At 41.2% G+C, this 23,408-nt stretch overlaps 1 protein-coding gene across 9 annotated transcripts in view; it reads left to right on the forward strand.

Annotated features, from left to right (window-relative positions):
- Nucleotides 1-22,809, forward strand: part of LOC124179103 (mushroom body large-type Kenyon cell-specific protein 1-like) — a 97,588-nt gene extending 74,779 nt beyond the window's left edge. For 4 of the 9 annotated variants that reach the window (XM_046563183.1, XM_046563181.1, XM_046563180.1 and 1 more), the window contains 7 exons: nucleotides 3,808-4,265; nucleotides 5,599-5,925; nucleotides 7,311-7,619; nucleotides 9,870-9,949; nucleotides 14,047-14,431; nucleotides 18,793-19,033; nucleotides 20,339-22,809. In XM_046563183.1, coding sequence (XP_046419139.1) covers nucleotides 3,808-4,265; nucleotides 5,599-5,925; nucleotides 7,311-7,619; nucleotides 9,870-9,949; nucleotides 14,047-14,431; nucleotides 18,793-19,033; nucleotides 20,339-22,563 — 4,025 coding nt within the window. In that variant the 3' untranslated portion in view covers nucleotides 22,564-22,809. Of the gene's footprint in view, nucleotides 1-3,790; nucleotides 4,266-5,598; nucleotides 5,926-7,310; nucleotides 7,620-9,869; nucleotides 9,950-14,046; nucleotides 14,432-18,792; nucleotides 19,034-20,338 lie in introns of all 9 variants that reach the window. The other 5 variants (XM_046563188.1, XM_046563185.1, XM_046563184.1 and 2 more) reach the window with 5 other exon arrangements.
- Nucleotides 22,810-23,408: the final 599 nt, after the last annotated feature.

The following is a 23,408-nucleotide window of genomic DNA, read 5'->3' on the forward strand; positions in this document are numbered from 1 at the left end:
ACCTGTACATATGTATATCATATTTCCATTAGTTGAAACATTTGACAAACATCAATAATTTGTTCAGATGTTTTTCGCGCGTAAAAACTGTTTCGTTCGTTTTTATTTTATTTTTGTTTTTATTTTTATTTATTTTTTTCCTTTTTTTTTTTTGCCCCTCCACTTCTTCTCTTTTTACAACGTATTATTTCTTATTATTAGATCCAGGTTCATAACGCACAGACACACTCCACAGTCCGCGAGCCAATAATGCTGTTCGGTTTGCACATGCTTATTTAGACATAACGCAATACGCGGCAAAATTGTTAATTATATTCCGACTATGCGTATGTAACGTGAATCGACGGTGTGTTATTATAGCCATCGCATGGCTGCGGAGGCGTAATTTTTCATCACGTTTTCAAACAAGTTAATTTTATCGTCGAGGCTATCTCGCTCTTATTGACAAATAAACCATCGATCTATTCGTCTATCCGTTTTTCTATCTATACGGAGACTTTTTTGTATTTTACAACTTCGCTGTGGGAAAACGCTGTGCAACTTCGAGTTAATCTGATGAAATTGACGTGCAATAATTTTCAGGAACAAAAATTAACAACATCGCGAAAAATAGTTGCAGATTCAAGGTGAAGTTGTGTTTCTTTTTTTTTTTTCTCTCTCACGGCCCTTTATTTATCTTCTAATATTTTATTTCCTTCAATCTTTTTACGACATTTTTATTCTGATTATTCCTGCGCGTTTAATCGTTATTGTCTTTGAAGAATTTACGAAGCATGAGAAATGATAATTTGACCTATATTTATGTACTTGCCATTTTATAAAAAAAAACGTAACGATGCTCGCACGGAATTTCAAGCAATTTATAAAAAAGTACGAACGGGACTTTTCATGTTAATTATATTCGGATCAAATACATTTACGTGCGTAGGAAGGTATTAAGTTTATTTTTACCGATGATAGCTTCACGATAATTAATTTCTGACGTAATTGTCATCATATTTCTCATTCGATTCCATTCGCAATTTTATTCGAGGTTTATTGATAATTTATGGATAATTTTTGCCGTCGAATATACGGACGAAGATTCGTTTTGATTAGAAAAACAAAAATGTATGTACGATCGTAAATTGAAACGCGTTTTTACCAGAATTTGTAAAAATTTAGTGATTCATTCGGAATTATCGTTTATGAGTTGCCTCATTATGATTGAAAAACTTACGAAATCCTTATTGAAATAATGAAAACCGCCTAACTGATTTATCCCGAGACTGATCGAGGGAAACTTTTTGAAAATAGGTACCGCGATTTTTCAACTTGACATAACGGATCCTAAAAATTCTGTCGTGACAAGTAACGATAAGTTTTATTCGTACAAGTTCAACAAAAAATAGAAGAAGAAAAAAATAAATAAAAATGTCAGATATCGAGTGAAAAATGCACCTGGAAAAAATATAAGTATATATAATATTGCGTGAAAAACAGGATTCTTGTTCAGCACGATATTCGCGAATTCGCATGCCGTTTATTTATATTCTTCCGCTATGTGCATTGCATATATTATTATGCACCATCAGACACGAGCTGAATCGGAAAGTTAATGTATCGATCAATTTTATTATCTGTAGCGCACATCGATGCGCGAATGAAAAATAATAATAAACTATAAACAACGGTGGCGAGAAAGAGTCGCGGTTTATTTTAGCAACTGCAATACTACGGCCGTGCAACGCAGTCGGAAATGAAGAGGGGGGCTTTCAAACTTGCATTGTACGCTTTGAGTCCAACGTTGCGTCGTTCCGTTTTTATCTACCACTCGTTATTTATTTATCATAAACGATCCCACTCCGTTTCGTGCAACTTTCCAACCGCGATGCTACGAGACGATGAGCTTTCGTTACAACAACGCTCATCCATCACCTCATCCCTCCAATTTTACCGATCAAACTTTTGCCTTGGATTGTTTTTTTTTTTTTTTTTTTTCTTTCCACCCCTACGGATTGTAACAAAGTTTCATCTGCGTGGATAATAATTTAAACTACGATTTAGCGAGTTATTAAATCTGTTAATTTAGACGTTTCGGAAACTTGAGAAAAGCAATTGTGCCATGTCTAGGTTAAAAATTGAGTTACAAGTAAAACGAAAGAAGAAATAAATAGAATATATACGATCTATAGTCGTTGATCTTGTGTAATTCGCTCAACCGATCGCAAAAGCTGAGGCTGAAGATTCGGAAGAATTTTATCAGACTTACATACACGTATATTTATACACACGAAGTCGTTAATCCAATTCGAAGGAAACAAGGTGGTATTTTATGACAGACATTACGTCGATGAGAATTTTCTAGATTCTTTCGATCGTTCGAAAAATGTGTGTATGTTGAAATGTATAAAAGGAGACGAAAAAAAATCTAACGGTCTGAAACAAAATGGGAACATTACCACGGTTGCTGTTGTGAATGTGCGAGATAAGATTGCCTGACTGAAAATTGTGCATGGCATGTGAAGCACACGGCATTCGCAGTAAGTGCACAGCGACTAATTACGGCGATTGACGATTTATCTTCGCGACGAAATCAGGGGTGAAAAAATGAAAATAGCGGTGGAATGAAGCGTGAGCATTGAGGTGAAAAGGAGAGAGAGAGTAAAAAAAAAAAAAAAAAGTTGAATGGAATGGGGTGGAATGAAAAATAACAGCAGATCGACGCTGATTACGAAGCTCGTCAAACGAGTCGTTTCGAGGTCGGTCGCTCAATAATCTGCATAGATTCACGAACTAGCGATAGTCTCGATCAAATTTTGTCTAAATCGCAAAATATCGCCATTTTTCCAAACCTCTGAACTTAGCCCCGAAGTCACGCGTATGGACTGCATACCGATAGTGAATATTTCTTGGCGCTGCACGATTATCCGAAAGGCGAATAGTTTCCGCTTATCAAGAACCCAACGGATATTGCGTTTTCCGTTTACGCTATACGGTACATTTACATATATATATATATATGTGTGTGTGTGTGTGTGTATGTATCCCGGTTGAGATTGTCCCGGTATATCTATGTAAGCGTATTTCCCCTATTAAACGACTACAGACAATAATTCACAGTAGCGGAGAAAGAAGCTATAGATTTGTGCATAGGTACGTAAACGATGTTGAATTAATTAACATCGAAATTATTATTCGTTCGGTGAAAAAACTCCCCTTATCTAACTCGATGATAAAAATCTTTCAAACACGTTTAAAATTGGTAAAAAAAAATATGAGATAAAGATTCGGTCACGTTGCAATTGTTGATCGAAATATTTTAATGAAAGTTCGATAGAAATGAAGTCTTATCCATTTTTTTAATACAATGGTTTCGAACTAATTATTCAGCAGACTCTAATCACTGTTAGAGTCTGTCATCTAAACATGTCACTGATATTCTTCGTTCGTTCAAGTCTGATCAAAAAAATTGTTAAAAAAATAACTGCAACGTAGGATTGCTCTTGCAATTTTTTCAATCGGCGCAGTAAACCGACGATATTAAACATCCGGATTCTTGATCTTTCGTCAAAATGGAACCGACATTTTTATATTCCATAACGAATTGGTCGAAGCATCGAAGCATCCGAAGATCTCGACCACGACTCGTCTCTAACCCAACCGTGAAAGTCGCACACTGCAATGAATGTTGTCATGTTGATTGTGAGAGCGAAATGAGTTCCGTTAAGAATGATGATAAAACATGAAATAACACACAGGCATAGAACGTTTGCAGTGCAAGTTGATCGCTCATCGTTGTTTGATGTAGTTGTGGTGGTGTCGCAGGTCTAGAAAGGGTAGCGGAAGAATTGATGGGCCGTAGGAGATGGAAGCTTTACCAAGATACAATATACAGCAGCAGTCGCAGTGCATCGATAACGCAACCGCATCACATTTACCCGCCATCCCTCTGCCAGGATCCCCCAGGAAGTCAAAACCACCACCAACCAGTGTCGGCGGCTGCGACGGTACAGCTGAGGGTGAAACAAGAGCCGAATACACAAAACCGCGATCATTCAGCCGACGAGGAACAGGAACTGGACAAAAGGGTCGTAGAAGACGCGCGGCTCAGCTCCGAAAGCATAAAGCTCGAAACAGCGGATCGGGACCAGGACCTGGAGGAGGACGAAGACGACAAGATTGGCGAGGGCGCGACAAGAGAGGCGAGCCCTCTTCGCACTCTCAACTCAAATCTCCCTCGGGAACCGAACCAATCCAACATTATCGACACGGAAGGGGCCAAGGTCAGTATCGGCATATTTTTCTCCGAATTTCAGGTAGTTGTGCCATCTTTGGTCGCTGTATCACTTTTGCAGACACTCTTTGCAAAAAAAAAATCATGCTCCGTTCATTCGTGACCAGAATCCAACTCTTACCAGATCCTAGATAACAAGTTTTTAATTCTAGAGGTCACGTGGTTCAGGGAGCCTTTTCACCATTTATGGAATCAAATTTTGTTGACCCGTTGTAAGTGTGGCCACAACTGTATCAAATTGTAGCCAAGAGTAGTACTTGCAGATGACCAAAACTGGTACATCAACTCTATGAATCATTCAGAGAAGCTTTTTTGATAGTTATCAACCCTGAAACATAAGACTTTTATGGATACGGTGTTCGATACCATGATATTTTAACTGTAGGCAAAGAACTTGAAAAACCCTGTTAGGTCTGGTGAAATTCGTTGAGAGCTCACAAATGTGTTTTGAAGGTTCCGCTGGTTCCCAACTTCAACACGTGTTCAGTTCGACCGGTATTACTCCCATCGCGATGATGCAAAATTACTTGGTGATCGACGTGTATTAAAGCATAGAATTAGTTCGAATCATCCGTTCGAAGTGGGTTTTCACCGCAACCGGAAGTGCGTACAGCATGGGAAGATAATTTTTCTTATTAAGAAAGTTGTTCGGTTTTGTGCGGGTAATAAGTTACGTGTTGTAAGTTAGTTCAATGACCATTTTATGCTCGCAGGCAAATCGCACGGTTATCACGCTTCGTTATTTAAAACTGCGAGAAGATGAAGAAATCAGCCTCTAAAGTTTCATTTCGAAAGATCCTACTCGTCGTATCTCTTGAACGAGATGTGTATTTTTTCTCAGTAGTTTTGTTTTTACTTTCGTGTTGCGCGGAGAAATCTTTCTCTCGGTGAAATCGAAGGCCGGGTCCTTGTGGTAAAAGACGGAAAGCTTTAAAAAAAAAAATCACAATATAAATGAATAAATCGAAGTAACGAAGAAGAGAAAATTTTGTCAAAGAAAGAACAGTTGAAGTAGCATGTACTTGTGTAACCTAAGTACATGTGAAATAATGGCTGCGTTCGCAAGTGAAATAATCATGGCATTGTTTAAAGTGGTAGAGAGGTAGTAGAGGTAGAGGTAGAGAGGGGCGTAGAATTGTGAAGAAGGATAAAACGAAAGAAGGCAGAGAGTTTAGTGAGTTATACCGCGGTTGATTGTGGCTAACCACGCGCCAGTTGGTCACTCTTGTTTCGTAAAAGGATCGTGCGCGATAAAAGTTACCAACAGTAATAAATACGTCATACATATACGCACATCACGCGTTATAACCGGATTATTTTAGGAACAAGAGGCAGATCTCGCGTTGGAGCGGGTTCAGGGGATTCAAGGACTGCTGAGGGTGAAGAAGGAGGAAGAGCTCCAGGAACCGCCGAGTTCCGTTGGGCTCGTATCCTGCCTCGAGGAGGGGGTCCGGCCAGTGGCTCCTCTCGGCAAAGAAACGGAGGAACGGCCCAGATTCTCCGTAGAGAACACACCAACCTCGCTGCCTTATCTCGGCATCGGCGTAACGAACAGACGTTCGAGTCCTCAACCTGTGGATTGGAAGCCATTGGACAAGTGCTACCTCTGCCTCGATGGCAAGCTGCCGCACGACGAACAACCGCCCCTCGTAAGTCGAAAGTTACATACATTATCCTAACCCTAAGTTTTTCTCACCTTCGACCGGAGCTTTTTTCGTAAGGATAAAAGCACTCTGCTTTTACAGACGACTTGAATTCGGAGACCGGTGATGAGCGATATTCGATGCGGAGAACGGCTCATTTTGAGCATTCTTACGAGTATATCGGTACTCGAATGAGCTTGCAATGAAACTAGAAACTCGTGAGATTATCAAAAGCACATGTCAGTGGAGCTCCAACATTTATTCATTGACATCGAATCTAGATGTGTATAATAATGTTTCAGGATTCAGTGTTCAGTAAGTGCTGGGATATCGTTCGTATTGCTGTTCTTTTAAAATGCTTCTTTTGTCACACTTTTTTTTTTTTTCCTTCATAAACTGGTGACGGAGAGAACAATTGTTACCATCCAATTCCGGATCTGATGATCAATCGACGTTCCTATGGACAGTAGTGCAGAGTAGTTTTTTGAGTTGAAAAAGTATCTGGTGAACTAGAAGAATTGAATTTCAGAAGTAATTTTAAGGTTAAATTTTCACACGTTTAATATGTTTTCGTTTATTTGACATGTGATTTTGCAAATAAGTGGTATAATTTGACGGATAGGACGATCGCTTAGTGAATACCAACTTTCGTTTTATACGATTCTACAAGGGTAGTTAAGGATGGCGAAAACTCGGTTATTTCGCTACTTCAGGATTGCTTGAAATTCAGCAAACCCAAAATTGCAGAAAAACATATCTTCACAATTCTAAAACTAAACTCCTCGAAAAACGAATCGAAAATTTAAAAATATAGATTCCTGTATCAATGTTCCGTCACGTTAACGTTACTGTAACGTAATCATCAAATACTTGAGAGACAAAGTGTGTCAGAACCGTGTACAATTTTTCGTAGAACACTAATTTCCAAGATTTTTCGAACGGTATCAGAGTTTGACAATGGAAGTGGCGTAAGTCGGTTTTCCCTAATTTTTCAAGCCAACGAAATTTGCATTTAAGATTCACCCGAGTCCAAGTCCATTTGCTCTAAGAAAATCAGGCCAACCTGACCAACACCATTTACGAGTATGAAGTCAGTAACGTTACTTCAACGACGCATGTTCAGGAAAAATCGTTACCTCGGACCTTTAGCAATGTCCGAAATTCAATGAACGACGATAAACGAAACATACTCTCATTTCGAACATCCAACTCGTTGAAAGTGATTCTAATATTGATCAATAATGCATCGTTACGTTAACGTTACCAACTTCAGCCTCGTCACCGTTCGCATTTAACGGTCGACCTCTCGCGTTGCGGGTGCCAGTGAATTGCAGTCATTTGAAAAGTTCATTGAAACCATCGAGACAAATTTGACCAATCTTTCTTTTCAGCAGATTAACTCGCCTGACATAAATTCGCGAAACTTTGTAACGCAGAGTCCGCAAAGTGAGACCAGCAGCAGTTCCCGGTCAGCAGAATCCCCGATGTCGGTCCAGGTCGACCCGGCGATGGCTGCGACTTTGGCGACGGTTGCGGCCCTCGGTGGTGCGGCTGGTGGTGCTGCCGGGTATCCGACTCTCCTTCCTCACTGGTGTTTGCCCCCGAGGGAGGCGCCCCGGGTCGGGGTACCAGCTCACCAGGAGAGCGCCTCCGTCGTCGACCAGCCACTCGACCTCTCAGCAAAACCCAGAAACTCTCAGGTAGGTAGGCCAGCGGTGTCTCTCGTTTCGCGAATTCCCGTTTACCTTGGTCACTGACAAGTGCGTTATCCACTTAAGCCGCACTCGCGGCGAAGATGCCCGAAATAAAAATAATTTGCTCGCCAAGTGCTGGTGCCGTTCCTCTGTCATGGTACATTTACATTTATACCACTGTACTTCGTCGCTCTTACGGTGGTATTTTTTGGAGTTTACAACTCGTATCGTGAATTTATCGACACCTTTTACGAAAAGTATCACGATTCAGATTTCATACGAAAACTAGGATGCTGTGGTTTTCACAGCGAAAACTAACACGTTTTAACATACAGATTGGCACGAGTGTAGTGTTGCTGGGTATGAAAATCTGAAAAGATTGACTTAATCATATCCGACAAGATACAATGGTTGTTGCACTCTTGGGTAAGGACTACTTGATGTAAATGCAATAAGACCAATTCATATTTATATTGATAAAACATATGGAAGAAATTTAAAACATCCGTAGGGAACCTGTAAAAAAAGCATTCATTTTTTTAACATCTGGATCGACAATGCAATTTCGAGGATATTTATATGTTTACTCTTATGCGAAAAACGCACTTCTCCATCCGCAAATTGACATTCATTTCGACCACCGCCTACCGTACAAATCTTTAAAAAATTCTTATTCCGCTATTCGAGACATGATAGTTATTGCGGGGATAACCGAAACGTGATAGTTTTCACAATGAAAGCCGAAACATGCTAGTTTTTGGAAACACCCGAAACGTGCTAGTCTTCGTAATAAATCTGAAATATGCTACTTTTCATAGAGAGACGTCGATTTACGGACAGCACTTTTTTGGAGATAAATCTACAGCAATTGTGACAAGATTACAAATCCAATAATGAGAGTTGCAAAACCAATTGTAAGACTTACCACAATTGATGTAGATTTGACTCCAAAAAAATGGTGTCCATATATTTCCCATAACGGATGTAAAATCGTCATCACATTTTTTTCCGGGCAGTTTTAACCCTTACGTGACACACTGGGGTCAATCTAACTCATTTTAACTAATCGTTGCATAGTAAAGAAAATATTCAACCGAATGATACGTGAGAAAATTGTACATTACCCTATATTTGCTGGTAGAATAGTTTCTTCCAACAAAAATTGATTGTTTACGTGTAAAAAAAAATTGTGAATAAAAATTTAATGAAAAGTCATTGGAACAGAGCGCGCTTGAAAAAAATGTATCAATTTTGAAGATTGAAAACGCAGTTTGCAATTTCCACTACATTTTATTCTTCATTCATTATTCTTGTGATATATAGCATTATACATTACTATGTAGTCTGTGTGTCTGAAATGAAGTGGGTATGAGGTCGATTTGACCCCAGTGTAACAAGTAAGGTTTAATTCCGAGGATATTGATCATGTTTCGAAGATTTCCCATCTTTTTTCTTGTCTCTAAAAATTTCTGTCACCTTCGATTCACGTTTCGTCATTCGAAATTCACCATGAAGAGATTAGTCGATACTTGCGAATGAATTAATGTTTCTTTCGCTTTTAATCAGCTCAATTTTTTTTGCCTTTCGTCAACTTCAATTAGAAATCAAAGACTTGGATTTGATATCGACAAATGTTTAGTTGCATAACATCATTCTGGAAAATTAACTGAATGGTTTTTGAATGTTTTTTATCATGCTTTTGGGGTTGTCTTTTCTCTCGATTTGTTTCTTTTATCGTTCGTCGTTTACAAATTTCTTAAATTCAGTGAAAACGAGAGGCTCAAAATTTAAAAAATTTCGCATCCGAATCTCACGGAATCAAAACATGCAAATAAAATTTCAACGAGGCTGTTTGCTGTAGCTTAAAAATCGTTGAAGAGTACATCGAAACGATCGCGTAACTCGTCATCAGGTTCAACTTCCGGTGAAATTACAAGTGGAAATTACCGCGCAGTAGAGTAATAAAAAAAAATCTGCGGTGTGGGGAAAGACTGAAAATGGACAGATTTAATGACGTTTACGTGCGTAATAAACGTCGCATTAGATCGTTCTGGTCCTGGAAATTTTTTATCAATCGAGGTAACCGATGAATGAATACGAGTTACGGTTCATGAGGTGGTGGTTATTCTCAGACTCATCCATTACAACGTACCGGCTTGCGTGAATCGTGGTTTTTTAAAATCCCTCATTCCCAGTAATACATCGGAACAAGAATGTGACCTCCGTAATAAACTTGATCCTTCCGTTCTGTTCTAGGATAACAACATATCTCTGTTGGAGCAACAAAAAATACCTCTCAGAATGCCGACGGGAATCGACCCAAAGAGCATTTTCAAGTGAGTATCAACGCCGTGCTTTATTTTCCCCGATTATTATTAATTATCTTTTCGTCGTTTCCGAATTTCGATTACAAGTGCGCAGCAGCTGCGTATTCAGTAAAAACCGAGCCAGCGATTGTCTGCGGTTTAAAGTATACGAGCCAGTCTTGCAAATTAAGTGCGCAGACTGAAAGAAATTTTTCTGAGTCACACCCCGGTAAATTATGATTCATATGCAATATGACAGAGCTTTTTATGTACTTTGTATAAGTTATAAATATAGCTATGCTTATTATCGCTAGAATGAGACCACGTTTCGAATCTTATCTTCATTTGGTGGTGCGAAGTTTTGTTTGCTCATTCTATCAATCGTTTTATCTCTCACGATATATTTTTTTTTTTAATACGTCGTCAGCTTTTTCCTCCATCGATAATACCTTCGCTATTACTCACATATTTTCACGTTTTGTTTCGTAATTTTAATACCTTGTAATTTGACAGAAATCGATCTCATGATATGTGTATGATTGTCCCTAACTTTCTTTATTACCGTTCTAATTATTTTTTTTGGGGAGGATTTTCGGTTTTATGCAATTCAGTTGAGAATGCGATAGAGCGTGAAATCGAGTTGAAATCTGCAAACGCATGAATTGATGAAAATTCAAATTTCACATTTTTAGAGATACGCCTGTATTTCATTTTGGCTAATTTTGGCATTTGAAGCTATTTTCACAAAAATTTGAGCGTCAATCGTGAAACATTTCACTTTTTCTCCATTATCGGTCGTCGTAGGCTGATAATTTATTCAAGCAAACAAACTTCAGTCGCCTTTTTAAACAAACTGTTCGCATTCGTCATCGGGATTCGTTATCTCGAGTAAATTCTTGATGAAATTTCTCACTGTTGCACAAACCGCGGTACATGATGAAAACGAAACGAATTATCGGATCGACGGCCGTCTTTTAGATCTACAATATCCGTATCGAAATATTGCGCGAGAAAACGCAACCGGTTGGTATATAAATATTACATGCTGAAATAGGAATCGTAGAAAGAGATTGAGGCAAAGCTTTCATTCCGATAATTTTATCTCTCCGGTATTTGTCTGAGGCAACATATGCGACCACTTCCATCTCCTCTAATTGCGAAACGTGACGCATTCTTCAGCTTTCTTATTTTCAGTACTTTATTCTCATTTTCTTTACGCTACCTCCGCTAATTTTTCCAATTCATTCGACAATTCCAGTCGAGTCGGAATTTCTAAAAAATTTTAAGTAGTAATTGCGCGCATAAGTGGTCAAAACCAATAACGACGGTACAAATTTCCGATTATTCGATACGTCCACTGTTTTACAATTTCTAAAGGATAAGATTGCAAGAATTTTCCGAGGACCTAACTGCAGGAGAAATTTTTTCAGGCGTTCTTATTTGATCGCGACGGCAGAAAAAAAAATTGAAAATTATACCTACGAATTATTCGCAGAATTTTGATTATTCATACAGACGAGGTTCGGCAATTTGAATCAAGATTTCATTCCGTGATATACAGTGTGGACTGCTAACGACACGATGGTCCGTCGTCTGCTACAGTTCAATGCGCATGCGCTACGATCCGAGAGCATTTGTTTTCCAGGGCGACCAACCGTCGTGAAAGTAACATCAAAAATTTTTACAGTTGTCGCTTGCAGTTGTTTTCAATACCGCAAACTGTTGAAATTTTTGAGGTTACATATATCGCGGGGAACCGTCGTCTAAATTTATGACGGTTGGTCATCCTGCTCAGCAACGACCCTCGAATTGTAGCGCATGCGCAATAACCTTTTCAGTCACACGTTATTCAACTCAATATTTTAAAATGAATTTTCTTTCCCGTGGGTTTTCGGGGTCGCTGATCACGAATCTGCAGTCAGAATTTGATAGTTTTTAAATCCAAGATGGCGGGTCCAATACGGCGGATTTCAAATCGAAAAAACTATCAAAATTCTATGATTCTTGTCAAAACATTAATCGGGGGACTTTTGAGTCCGGGTTGAACAGCACACGGTTTTTTTTTTAAATCTATAAAATCGTTGAAATGATAAATCAGCCGTTAATTGTCGGAGGATTAATATAGCGAGTAAAATCAGCACAGGGAATATCAAACTTGCAAATATCACGCACGGTTAGCTGCAAGTGCGTAGATGCTTGGAGAAATTCACGCAGACTTACGCACGCATGCGAAATGCACTTTTATCTTGGATTCTGTCTGAGTATGGGGAGGAGGTCGTTGACCCCGTCGAGAGAGGCGCGGTGGGGATCGGATTGGGTTGGGTTAAGCTAGGTCATGCAAGTCGAGGTAAGGCGAGGAAGGGCCGAGGGTGAAATTGGGGTTCGAGGGGTATTTTCGCGCCGTCTGAACCGTTCCAGCATCTCCTTGTGCTCGCGATTATCATTCGCATTATGCTAATCTTATCGGCGAGAGACAAATTGAGAACTGCAACACTGCAGAGCGGAGCAAAGATCGAGAAAAAGGGTCGTATTACTTTCGCTCACCAACACGCGCGCATTACGCTACGCAATTTTGTCCGCTGGATGTGCAACGTCAACTTGCGAATCGATTCGGTGCTGAAGTCGTGTGCGATTCTCCGTAAATTCATACACACGTGACGCGAACGCAACGAAACTAAGGTGCAAGGTGCCTCACACTCGGGGTTATTCCCTTGGGAAAAATTTTGATGTTTAAATGAAAGCTGCGATTTTAAAATTTTTACTAAAATAGAACCCGAGAACCATTGACCCACATTTTTATGCCTGAAATCCCGTATCGATTTTTTTCATTCACACTTTTGCTGCGTTGTTTATTTTCCTCATTTTTCCAATATCAACGCCGTTAAAAATACACCCTGGAAATTATTTTGGACATTTCGGTTTGGAGTTACTTGAGAGAATTTTTGAATTCCTTTTTGTGGCACATATTTATGTGGTTCAATATTATCCTGTTTTTTTTTTTTTTTTTATACCGTTGCTATAATTTTAACACTTTAACGTTCCGATTCAGCTGTGGAATAATTTAACCGGGTTCAACAGCTGAATACAGATTCGTGTATCGGAACGGTTGAACTTATACGCAACGAGTAGCGTTGTTGTTGATATTAATTTTTTATCCTTCTATGTTTAGATATCAGTGAATAATAATATGGTAGTTCTATAATAAGTTACTTTGAACATGACGATATATATTCAACAATGAAAAACACACTAGCTATCTTTTGATAGATTAATATTATATTTGAATTCTCATAAAGTGAAATAATTAGCCTCGTTACTTTATCATATCTTGGAGCTAGAAATTCAAAATCTAAACAGCGCGTGCACGGTGCTCAGAAAAATAAGCCGATTGCAGGTAATGCTTATATTATCTGTTATTCGCACTTCAATTGCGAAATTTCATTTCACATTAAAAATATTCTTCCATAAAACTCGTATGAAACCGCATGATAACGGTTTATAATATCATCGGTGTATTTGTACAAGTTATCAATTCCACTTGACGCGTATAGCCTTCATAATGCAGCCAGTGTTTGCCCTCGATGCACTTATTCGTTCCAAATAGTTTTTCAGGTCATCGCGCACTCCCGATCTTCGATGTTTTTCTTCGTTTTTCTTTTTTTCCCTTCTTCTTGTTATAACCGACACTGATTCAGTATACTTCAGAAATCGGTGTGCGATCAGGTTTAAGTGAATAAAGTAAATGTTATTAAATGCTGCTGTAAGAATCTGAAGAAAATTTGGCGACTCTTTTTAAATGACTTGAAATTGATTTCAGTGATGGGATGGTAAAAATTCGTCAACACCCTAAACAAGAACCACCCTAGCGAACAGTTAGGATTCTTTGGCCCCGTTAACGACCTCACTCTTCTCTCTTCTTTGGACATGGTTGACTATCTAAGGCTGCGTTTCGACTCGCTTATTTTTAATAATTACCTCACGTGCGCCTAATTTCTGAGGAAAACGAAGGGCCGAAACGTAAATGAGACACGAATTCTCATTCGACCTTTCGCGACACGGTTCAAACATCACCGCATGTTAAACAAGGCCGAGAAGACTTTCCTACAGTAGCGAATTATCTGTTTCAGCAGCTCGTGTTACCGGGCAAAGCCACGTATGACGGGACCTGGAGGCGTCGCCGGTGTTCACGGGGTCGTAGGTGCCGGAGGTGGTCGCAGGACTTACACCGAGGAGGAACTCCAGGCGGCGCTGCGTGACATCCAAAGCGGAAAGCTCGGGACGCGGAGGGCCGCGGTAATATACGGGATACCCCGTAGCACCCTAAGAAACAAGGTCTACAAGCTAGCGATGGAGAGGGAGCGGGAATCGTCCCTGATATCGCTATCCCACCCCCATCATCACAACGAGACCAGTGTTGTGCCTTCTACACCCAATGCGTCTCCCGCCATCGTCTCCGCATCCGTCTCCACGTCCGTCTGCCTGACTGCCACTCCGTCACCACAAGCGGACGAGGTAGGTTTTGGGGACGACTAGTCGATTTTGAAAAGCGATTTTTATCACGAGGATACCGATTACGACGCGTTTGTTTGAAAACAAAAAACGCGGGAAGAAATTATGTAGTCTCGCGAGACCTTACGGGTAGATCTGTAACTGTCGTTTTTCGACAAGAACGTAGTTCAGCGGTCGGTTCCTACTCTCCTGTCATTCGAATTCAGGCGCGATATTATCGAGTCTTAAGTATCGGTGCATACGTCGTACGAGTTTTTTGTACATCGTATTTAAGTGTGGTTTTGGCTAGGAAGAACGAAAGATGCTTCCCCAAAACATACCTCTACCACGGCAATTTTCAAAAAAAAACTTTTGTAGATGTTATTCTAGTGCCTTGTTGTAATCTCTGTCGTAGATATTATACGTAGGGAAAAGTGGAACAAGTTGATGACTCTGAGATTTGAAATTTTTCTATTTTATTTCTCTCTTCGTTCTTTCCCGATCTGATATCGAAAAAAATGTTACAGATACTTTTTATAAATTTTTTTTTTTTTTTTTTTTGCAACAAAAAACGAATTCAGCAATTTTCGATTCGTCCCGATATTTTTGAAATAATGTTGACTCTGTGGAGTTAAACAAGCCTGAAATTTAACCCGGATTTTAGCCAGTATTTCGAATTTTTTTCGATGCGTTTGACTCGTTTCGTTGCCGAGTTACGATCTTTCAAAAAATGCTGAACCACGTCTATAATAAATCGCGTTCAGCATTTTTTGACAAGCTATAACTCTGGCACGAAACGTGCTAGATCCTTCGCAAAAATTTCAAAATGTTTTTTGAAGTTGATTATAAATTTTATACTCGGATTCGATTCTATAAAAATTCCATTCTAGACTCATACTTCTCGGAAAAAATTGTAAGAATATATTTTTATCAATTCCAAGTAGTTACTTTACCAAAAACAAAACTTTTCAACTTGATAACTAAATTTACGAATTAATTGTAATAAGAATGAAAGGAAAAAAATAAGTCAACTTGCTCGACTTTTCTCCTACTGCTGCCTAGAATCTGTTTGATTGTTTTCTATACTCTTTTCCCTTTAGTAAACGCATCTTTTTTGTCTATCGCACTATCTATTTCCGTTCTTCACAGACGTTCTTATGTTACACAGAGTTTTAGCGGAGCGTTTTCCGAGCACTTTTGGTTCCCCTCGATAATTAGTTTTATCATCTGTTTGTTTGTTTGTTTATTTGTTAATTTTTTACTGAAAAATTTTGCATCAACTTTGAAACGTTGCTGTGAAATTGTCGCACGTCCCAAAGCTGCATCAATATTGTGGGATTATTACTCTTGTGTACTCTTTTCTAGTTCCAGGGTCATCGGTATTAATTTCATTTGTATCATACGATCCGATTCGCCCGATTGATCGAGAGTGACACGTGCTGCAGGTTGGGAAACAAAAGTGCAATGAGAAAAAAAGACAAAGGTTTCACCCTATATAATTATATGTTTCACTGTTTTATTGTTGAGTTTAATGTCTTCTTTTGTTCTTTCCTTTCGATTAATCAAATGCCGTCCGGTTACAGTGCACTTGATAATTTAATTTTCTAATCAGCTCTGCAGTTTCACAACTTATTGACTCATTGTCTTTCTTTCGATCATCATCGCAATTGATCCGCGATTTTTTTGCTTCAAATACATTAGTCCGGGTATATAACTGAGCCTATTCGCCATCTCCCGATATTCAACGACTACGTTGCGCAATGGTTTTAATTTCTTATTAAAACCCGTGAGAATTGGCCTGTCATTCACACACAGACGCAAATACGGACTAACTATTTCTCATACCCAATTTCAATTAGCTTCGATTGCATCAACGAACTCAAAAGCTCGTAGTTCGGAAATTCATTCACTGAACTTTGTTTTTGGATTTCTCAGTTTTCTCAGAATTTCATTCTTAACACAATAGTAAAAATCGACAATTATTCAACAACGTTCTTCAAGTGATCAGAAAAATCTTCGGGACTACGAATTCGCGTTTAATTTCCAAAATTGGTACGCGAAAAAAGGTCCGCAAGTTTGAATATGATTTCTAAATATCTGTAGAGATGGAAAAGATCGTTCGTCATTTTCTTTTCTTTTCACTGTATTTATTTCCGTTCCGTTCTTCTACGTTTTTCTACGGTAAAAAATTTAAAAAAACAAAGCCAGTCGTCAAACGCATGAGCTTCGACTTTTCCAATAAATTTCCACCCCGTAATTTTGATCGCCATTGCCGTGAGCTATACAATTGCATAGTTAATTAATTGTCCTGCATCTTTTGCATGGGCTGAGTGTTTATAAATTTTATTGTACATGAACGCCTTGTTTTTTGTTTGCCTCGAATAACCATTATCTACGAAGACGAAGAGGTAAGTTTTAGAAAAGATAACAACATCGATGAAAAGACTTTTTTTCATATTCTCAGACCTTTTCTTGTCCATTCACAGAGTACGATCATATTTCATTTCGTCAAAGTCAAAAAATTCTTTCGTTCAGGATTCATCAAAGCCAACTCAACGTTTATCGGTATTTTGATAATCATTGAATTTGGATTTGACCGTTGTAAATTTTTACCCGACGTTTAAAAATTCTCGGAAATTAAGCAACCCTTGATCGTTGATCAAAAGTGGTTATGATATATGTTATGGTTATGGTTATGGTATATTCTTTTTGTATCCGTTTTACGGATGTCGGCTCAAGTGGAAACTACATACATGGCTTGGTTTCAGTTGGACGGTAACATTGGTCGGCTTTTTAGTAATGGTTGAAGTAAACCCTCCAATTATCCCAATTACCAATGCATGACGCTTGTCCCGACTAAGTGAGTAAGAACCAATCGGCATCGGACGTTTCCTTGCAGTCTCTAATCTGACCTTACCGAACCCAATCCGCTCTTCATATCCACGCGAAGTTTATGTCCTCGCAAAACTTTATACCGATAATTGAAAGTCTAATGAAACGGAGTCTCTGTGTGATGATAATAAGAGTGTTTAACTGTGTAGAATACTTGCCCTAGTTACAATAATAACTGGTTAGCAGATTGTGACGACATTCGTCGCTGACTGTGAGAAAAAATTTCGACCTTTTAATCTCCGCACGGTTTTAGGTCAGACTACATTTTTATAAGACATTCGGAAGCCGTCCACGGACCAATCCAATTTTGCCTAACGTTGCCAGACGCGTTGCACTGCGCTGCATTTACGTAACATATGCCAATCCGTATGTGTGGATACAAGCTCAAACTAAATTCCACAAACTTTTGCCCTCGCCAATCAGCGGACGAATCCTCGAACTGGAGAGGTCAGATATTGTTGTGCAATTGTATTGAAAGATTCCGATGAATCGGTTGGAAAAATTTTCGCTATCTCTACTTCAACTTTGGATCAATTGGGACGCTTTATATTACACATGTGCAATGCATCTAGCAATGCAGCGTTGTTTTAATCGGGTATTTGCTTGTTTTCATCTTTCCAACTCTTTTTTCGTTGGTCAAATTTTTTCGCAAGCGAAAATTCTTACGCAGCATCTTATCGGCGATCTTTTGAAACGCGGATGTCGTAAAATGTAAATTGCCTTCACAGCCATTATCCTATTTCGCAACATATATCATCATCCCGGATGATAAAAATCAAACACGCGTTCAACTGGCCAAATTGCATAACTTGAAAATGTTCGCAATAAAACATCGAGGCTTTTCCCCCTTCACTATTTATCGCTCGTATTTTCTTACCGATCCAGAAAGAAGTTGAGAACTTTTGCAAAAATCAAAACAAATCATCGGCACGAATTACTTGGAAAATTTAATTGGCGCAGAAGTAAAAGTGACGTGAATCGATGTGAATAAGCGGCTTGCGCTGCAATTTTTCTTCAAATTTGTAAAACAAAAAGTTTAGAGGAATCATAATGTTCTTGTATCGCATTTTTATTAACGCCAGAAATGTTTTGATGGCTCAACTGTTTTACTCGTACTCGACCTACAAACGAATTTTTTTACGTCGTGAGATCACGAAATAGCAATAGATTAGCGCTGATTAATAAACTTATGCCTTCTTGAAACACAGGTCAAAGATGCTGTAAACAAATTTCAGGCTGTCTATACTTACGTTCCATTTGAAAACGGATTGGTCGGTGAATCATTAATTTAAACATAATCTCCGTCCTTCCAAAATATGGAACTGCTCAAAAAATGGCAACTCTGAGGAATGGAAAATCGAAAGACGACAAAAAAAAAAAAGAAAAAAAAACACACGAATTGACACGTGGCTCTGGCCAACCTCGGAGCTCATTCCTGACCTTGACACCACGAAAATCGTTCCTATTTCTCACAGTTTGATTTTTGTTTTTAGGGCGATGAGAAAGAGCTTTCGGGAGCGGAGGAGGAAAAGGAAGTCGAAAAGGCTCTTCTGAAGCCGCTACTATCCTTGGAGGATCTCGTGAGGTTTTCGGGCCTCGAAGGCGGTGGCGGACATTCTCTTAGGGCGTTGCTTCAACAAGGACCTGAAACGGGAGCCGAATGGCCGGGTTTCGACCAGCAGACTTTCGCTCCGTACATCCAGAGGATGCTGGCGGCCGCAAGACCGTTCAAAGGTATACACCGCGATAATCAGTTTTGTTTTTATAACCTCCAGTAGCGCCTTCTCCTCGTCAAGATTCAGGCAAGCACAAAGTGCCGAAGTCCTCGTTCAAGCGAGCTAATCCGATGAAAGGAGGTGGAAATTTCAGTAGCGCGCTTTTTTTCCCCCTATTTTTGGCTCCCTCTTGTCGTTCGGTTTCCTTTCACTTATATTCTTCTCTGGCATTTTTCTTTCATATTTTTATTTGTTTATTCATTTTTTCTTTCTCTCTTGCTTTCTGTTTTTTTTCTTTACTCTCTCGCAAATCGCGTTACGGTGACCGGGGGAGTGTGAACACGTCCCATTTCTGAATAGGGGTAAAGGCGTAACTGGTTCGCAAAGCGGATAGGTCGGGCTTCTATCGATTACCGAAGTCTTACCAGAGCCGCTGGTGCAGTTTACTTCAAAACTTTGGAATTCTGCAGCTTACCTGTACCCCCGTACCCCTTGCTTTCCGGCTTTAGACTCGATCACTGGTTGTCCTTCCATATACTTCTACCAACGCGTATTGTTTGTATTTCATTTTCAGTCGATATCGCTGTACGATTTCTTGGGTGATCTGAACTACTCGAGGTTTCCAACGTGCACAATTTAATTTCAGATTTTGACAAAAAGATTTGGTCATACAGTACTGTCACGTCTTTGATAAAAGTCTCTTTTTCTGTACCATATTGTTAGAATTTGGTCTTTATTTATCAAGGAATTATTTTGAACTCTAACGATGTGTTTAAGGACGTCCATTAATCGCGTCATTCATTTTTAGCGCATTTTCAACCGCCATCTCCTGTCTCATGAGCAGTTGTGATGTTTTGGAAGACCCTATCTCCCCCTGCTCGTTATCACGTACATTTTTTCTTACCAATACGGAAAATTCGTGGGTCGGTTCGGTACATCATGGAGCGTAATCATGTATACTCTGTCCATAATTTACCTACCGAAATTAATAAGCAAATCCACTCGGTATTTATTGGGAAGAGATGCATAGAAAGAACACGTGATATTGGTCGAGACCCTCCCTTCCCTGCTCCTGTGTGATCGATCATGATTTTTCCAAGTACCTTTCACCTTCCGTCTTAAGCCTGGCGTGAATAATGGATACCTCCTTTACAAGAATCCATAATCCTCAACGAACTTTCGTCCTGTCTTTGAACATTCTATGGTATCCAGCCAAATCAAGACCAATTTCCGTTTGACCCGATCGGATCGTTTAGGTCTGACCACTGAATAATTTTGCCGAAAGAGGGACCTGAGGAGCTTACTAAACTGATCGATGTTTCAGGTATGGAAACACCCGACTATCGTATCCCAGAGGTGATGAGGCGGTTGATGAGCGAGGACAAGCGATTGAGCAAGGACATGAACGGTGAACAGCAGCAGCACCATCACCATCATCATCAGCAACAGCATCACCACCACCAGCAGCAGCAACAGCAGCAGCAGCAACAACAGCACCATCACCAGCATCAGCAGCACATGCGAGAGCCGATAACGAACGACGACTTTAATCCGAGCATAGAGGAGGAGGCAAGCGACAGTGCTCAGGGTAGAGCGATCCTGAAAATTCCGTCCTACAAGCCGGCGAACACGCCGGGGTCAAGTAAAAACGGTGAACCGTCGACGGTCGGTTTTCCTCAGAGTTTTGCCGGCGGTTCGGCGATGAGTGCGGCGGGTAGTCCGAACCTCTTGGAGCGTTTGAGCCCGGCGTTCTCCGGGACGAGCAGCCCGACGAACTCGCTGGCCGGGAAAGGGGTCGGGGTCAACTTCCGGGACGTGATAGCCAAGAGCATAAGCGTCAAGTTCCAGGAGGGCATGCCGCCCGGCGGTGGGGCCCCGCAGTCCCAACTCTCCGAGTCGAACCCCTACAAACGGGGCAGGTACACCCCGCCACAACCGCCCCAGCAGTCCCAGGTACCCACGAAACCGGGGGGCCCGGACGGCAAGCCGAAGCCAGGAACGGGGGGCAAGGGAACACGTCCGAAGAGGGGGAAGTACCGGAACTACGACCGGGACAGCCTCGTCGAGGCGGTGAGGGCCGTCCAACGAGGCGAGATGAGCGTACACCGGGCGGGAAGCTATTACGGTGTGCCGCACTCTACCCTCGAGTACAAGGTCAAGGAGCGCCATCTGATGCGACCACGTAAACGGGACCAGAAACCGCAGGACGAAAAGGCTAAGGAGGCGGCCGTAGCGGCGGCCGCCATGCGGCAGGTCGGTGCTCAGGACAAGAAATCGCAGCCGGCGAAACCCCTGAAGACTTTCACTCCACCCGGTCCGATACCAGGGCCCAACGGATTGAAAATGCCGCCGTTCATGGAGGGCATGCCCCACCTGCCGTTCGCCCACCCGTTCAACTTTTGGGGCCCCGCGCCGTTCATTGCGCCCCCCTTTATATCCGGGGCCAATGTCTCCGCCATGATACCCGAGCAGTATTTCGCCACCCAGAGAATGCGGGGGCTCCAGGAACAGCAGAGAAACGTTATCGCGCATCACCAGCAGCAGCAACAGCAGCAGCAGAGGGAGAGGGAGGGCCTTGGGGGCCCGCCAGAAGCGGCTGGGGCCTCGAATTCCCGGGCGGTTGGCCCGGCCTTGGGTAAGAGCACGCGGGAGATGGCCGAGAGTCTTTACGACGGAACGGGGACGAACGGTAGCTTCCTCGACAACCTGATCAGGTCCAGCCTCGAAACGGGAATGCCCCGGGATCAGCGGGCCCTCGCCGAGGCCCGGAACCAACAACAGCAACAGCAACAACAACAGGCCCCCCACCACGGCCCCGAGACAATGAGCAACAAGGCGCTGATCGACCAGCTCTGCAGGAACTCGAGGCGCACACCGCTCACGAGGATCCCGCAGGAGGGGGAGGAAGAGGCGGCCTACCGGGGATTGGGACGCACGCTTCCCGAAAGGCCCGAGCGCGTCCCGACCGTCGATTTGAGTCCCTCGCCGTCGGAACGGGGCCGCACGGATGACGGAAGTGACCGACTGACGTCACCGCCGACACCATCGTCCGTTTCGCGGGCCGGAAGTTGCAGAGACGAGGAGACCAGGGACTCGCGAAACGACGGTAGCAGCAGGGAGAGGGAGGGGTACAACGGGCAGGACGATAGCAGGTCGGAGAGGGGCGATGGGGAGAGGGAGAGGGACAGATCGAAGACAATGACGCTGCAGCAGCAACTTAACCACTACCCGGACTTACACAAGATGTACGCCGCGTCAACTGACAAAAGTGCCTGTGATAGTAAACTTATAGTAGATCAGTCGAGCCAGAAACCATCTCAGCAACAGCAGCAACAACAGCAGCAGCAAAACAGCGAGTACAGCAGGTCCGCGGTTATGGGTGGCCTTGTAGCACAGCTTCAACGAGGCTACAACCCGACGACGAGGCCCTCTGTCGAGTCGCAGCCGCAACAGCAGCAACAGCAGCAACAGCAGCAACAACAGCAGAGCAATCACGTCGCGGTAGAGCGCGCCACTGTCCTCAAAATGGAAGACTCGGTAGAGCAGTAGACAAAGTCAGTACAGTAATTATCATACTCGATTATAGTAATGTTTTATGTACAGTGATGATGCTAAGTCGTTTAAGCGTTAAACGACGTCAACGCCCTCGCGGTCATATCGAGGGAAACCTGAACCACGGTTGAAAACTGTAAACAGAGAGGGGGGTGAGTAGCGATAGGTTACGAAGATCGGCAACGTCTTTCGGACTTTGTTGATCTGTGTAAAAAAAAAAAAAAAAAAAGACAAGCCGCGGAGTTGCATGATATATGTATACGTACTAGGCGCGTACACTTTTATATCATTATCGTATTCTCTGTGTCGATGTGATTCTATCTACTGTGTGTACTTCAAAGGTGAACAGTTAGGTTTTATAGGTTTTAGACTGATTTAATGGTTTTCTTCCGTGGCCGAAGGGTTGGCGGGCAAATCGTTCCAAAAAAAAAAAAAAAAAACACAAAATGAAACAATAGCGACTCGGCTCGCTCCTACCCTAAGTGAAAGAAACAAAAACTGATGCAGGAACAGAATATAAAATATGAATGAATGAATAAATGAATAAATAAATGATACACAATTACCTGTAACCATATACGTCATGAAAAATCCATTCCGTTATCACAGTACCGTAGTTAACGGGTCAGATTCAAAATCTGATCGGTTCACACTTTTTGACCACGGTGAGATACATATTTATAACAAGTGAGAATAAAGAGAGGAAAAACAAAACTATATTATTATAATATATGGATATAATAAAATATTGTGAGAATGAAGCAAAAATACAAAACAAATTCGCATACAAATACACAAGGAAAGACACATCATTCATTTACATGAAGAAAATAATTAGTTTA

Source organism: Neodiprion fabricii, chromosome 3 (genome assembly GCF_021155785.1).
Source record: "Neodiprion fabricii isolate iyNeoFabr1 chromosome 3, iyNeoFabr1.1, whole genome shotgun sequence".
Classification (NCBI taxonomy): Eukaryota; Metazoa; Arthropoda; class Insecta; order Hymenoptera; family Diprionidae; genus Neodiprion; species Neodiprion fabricii.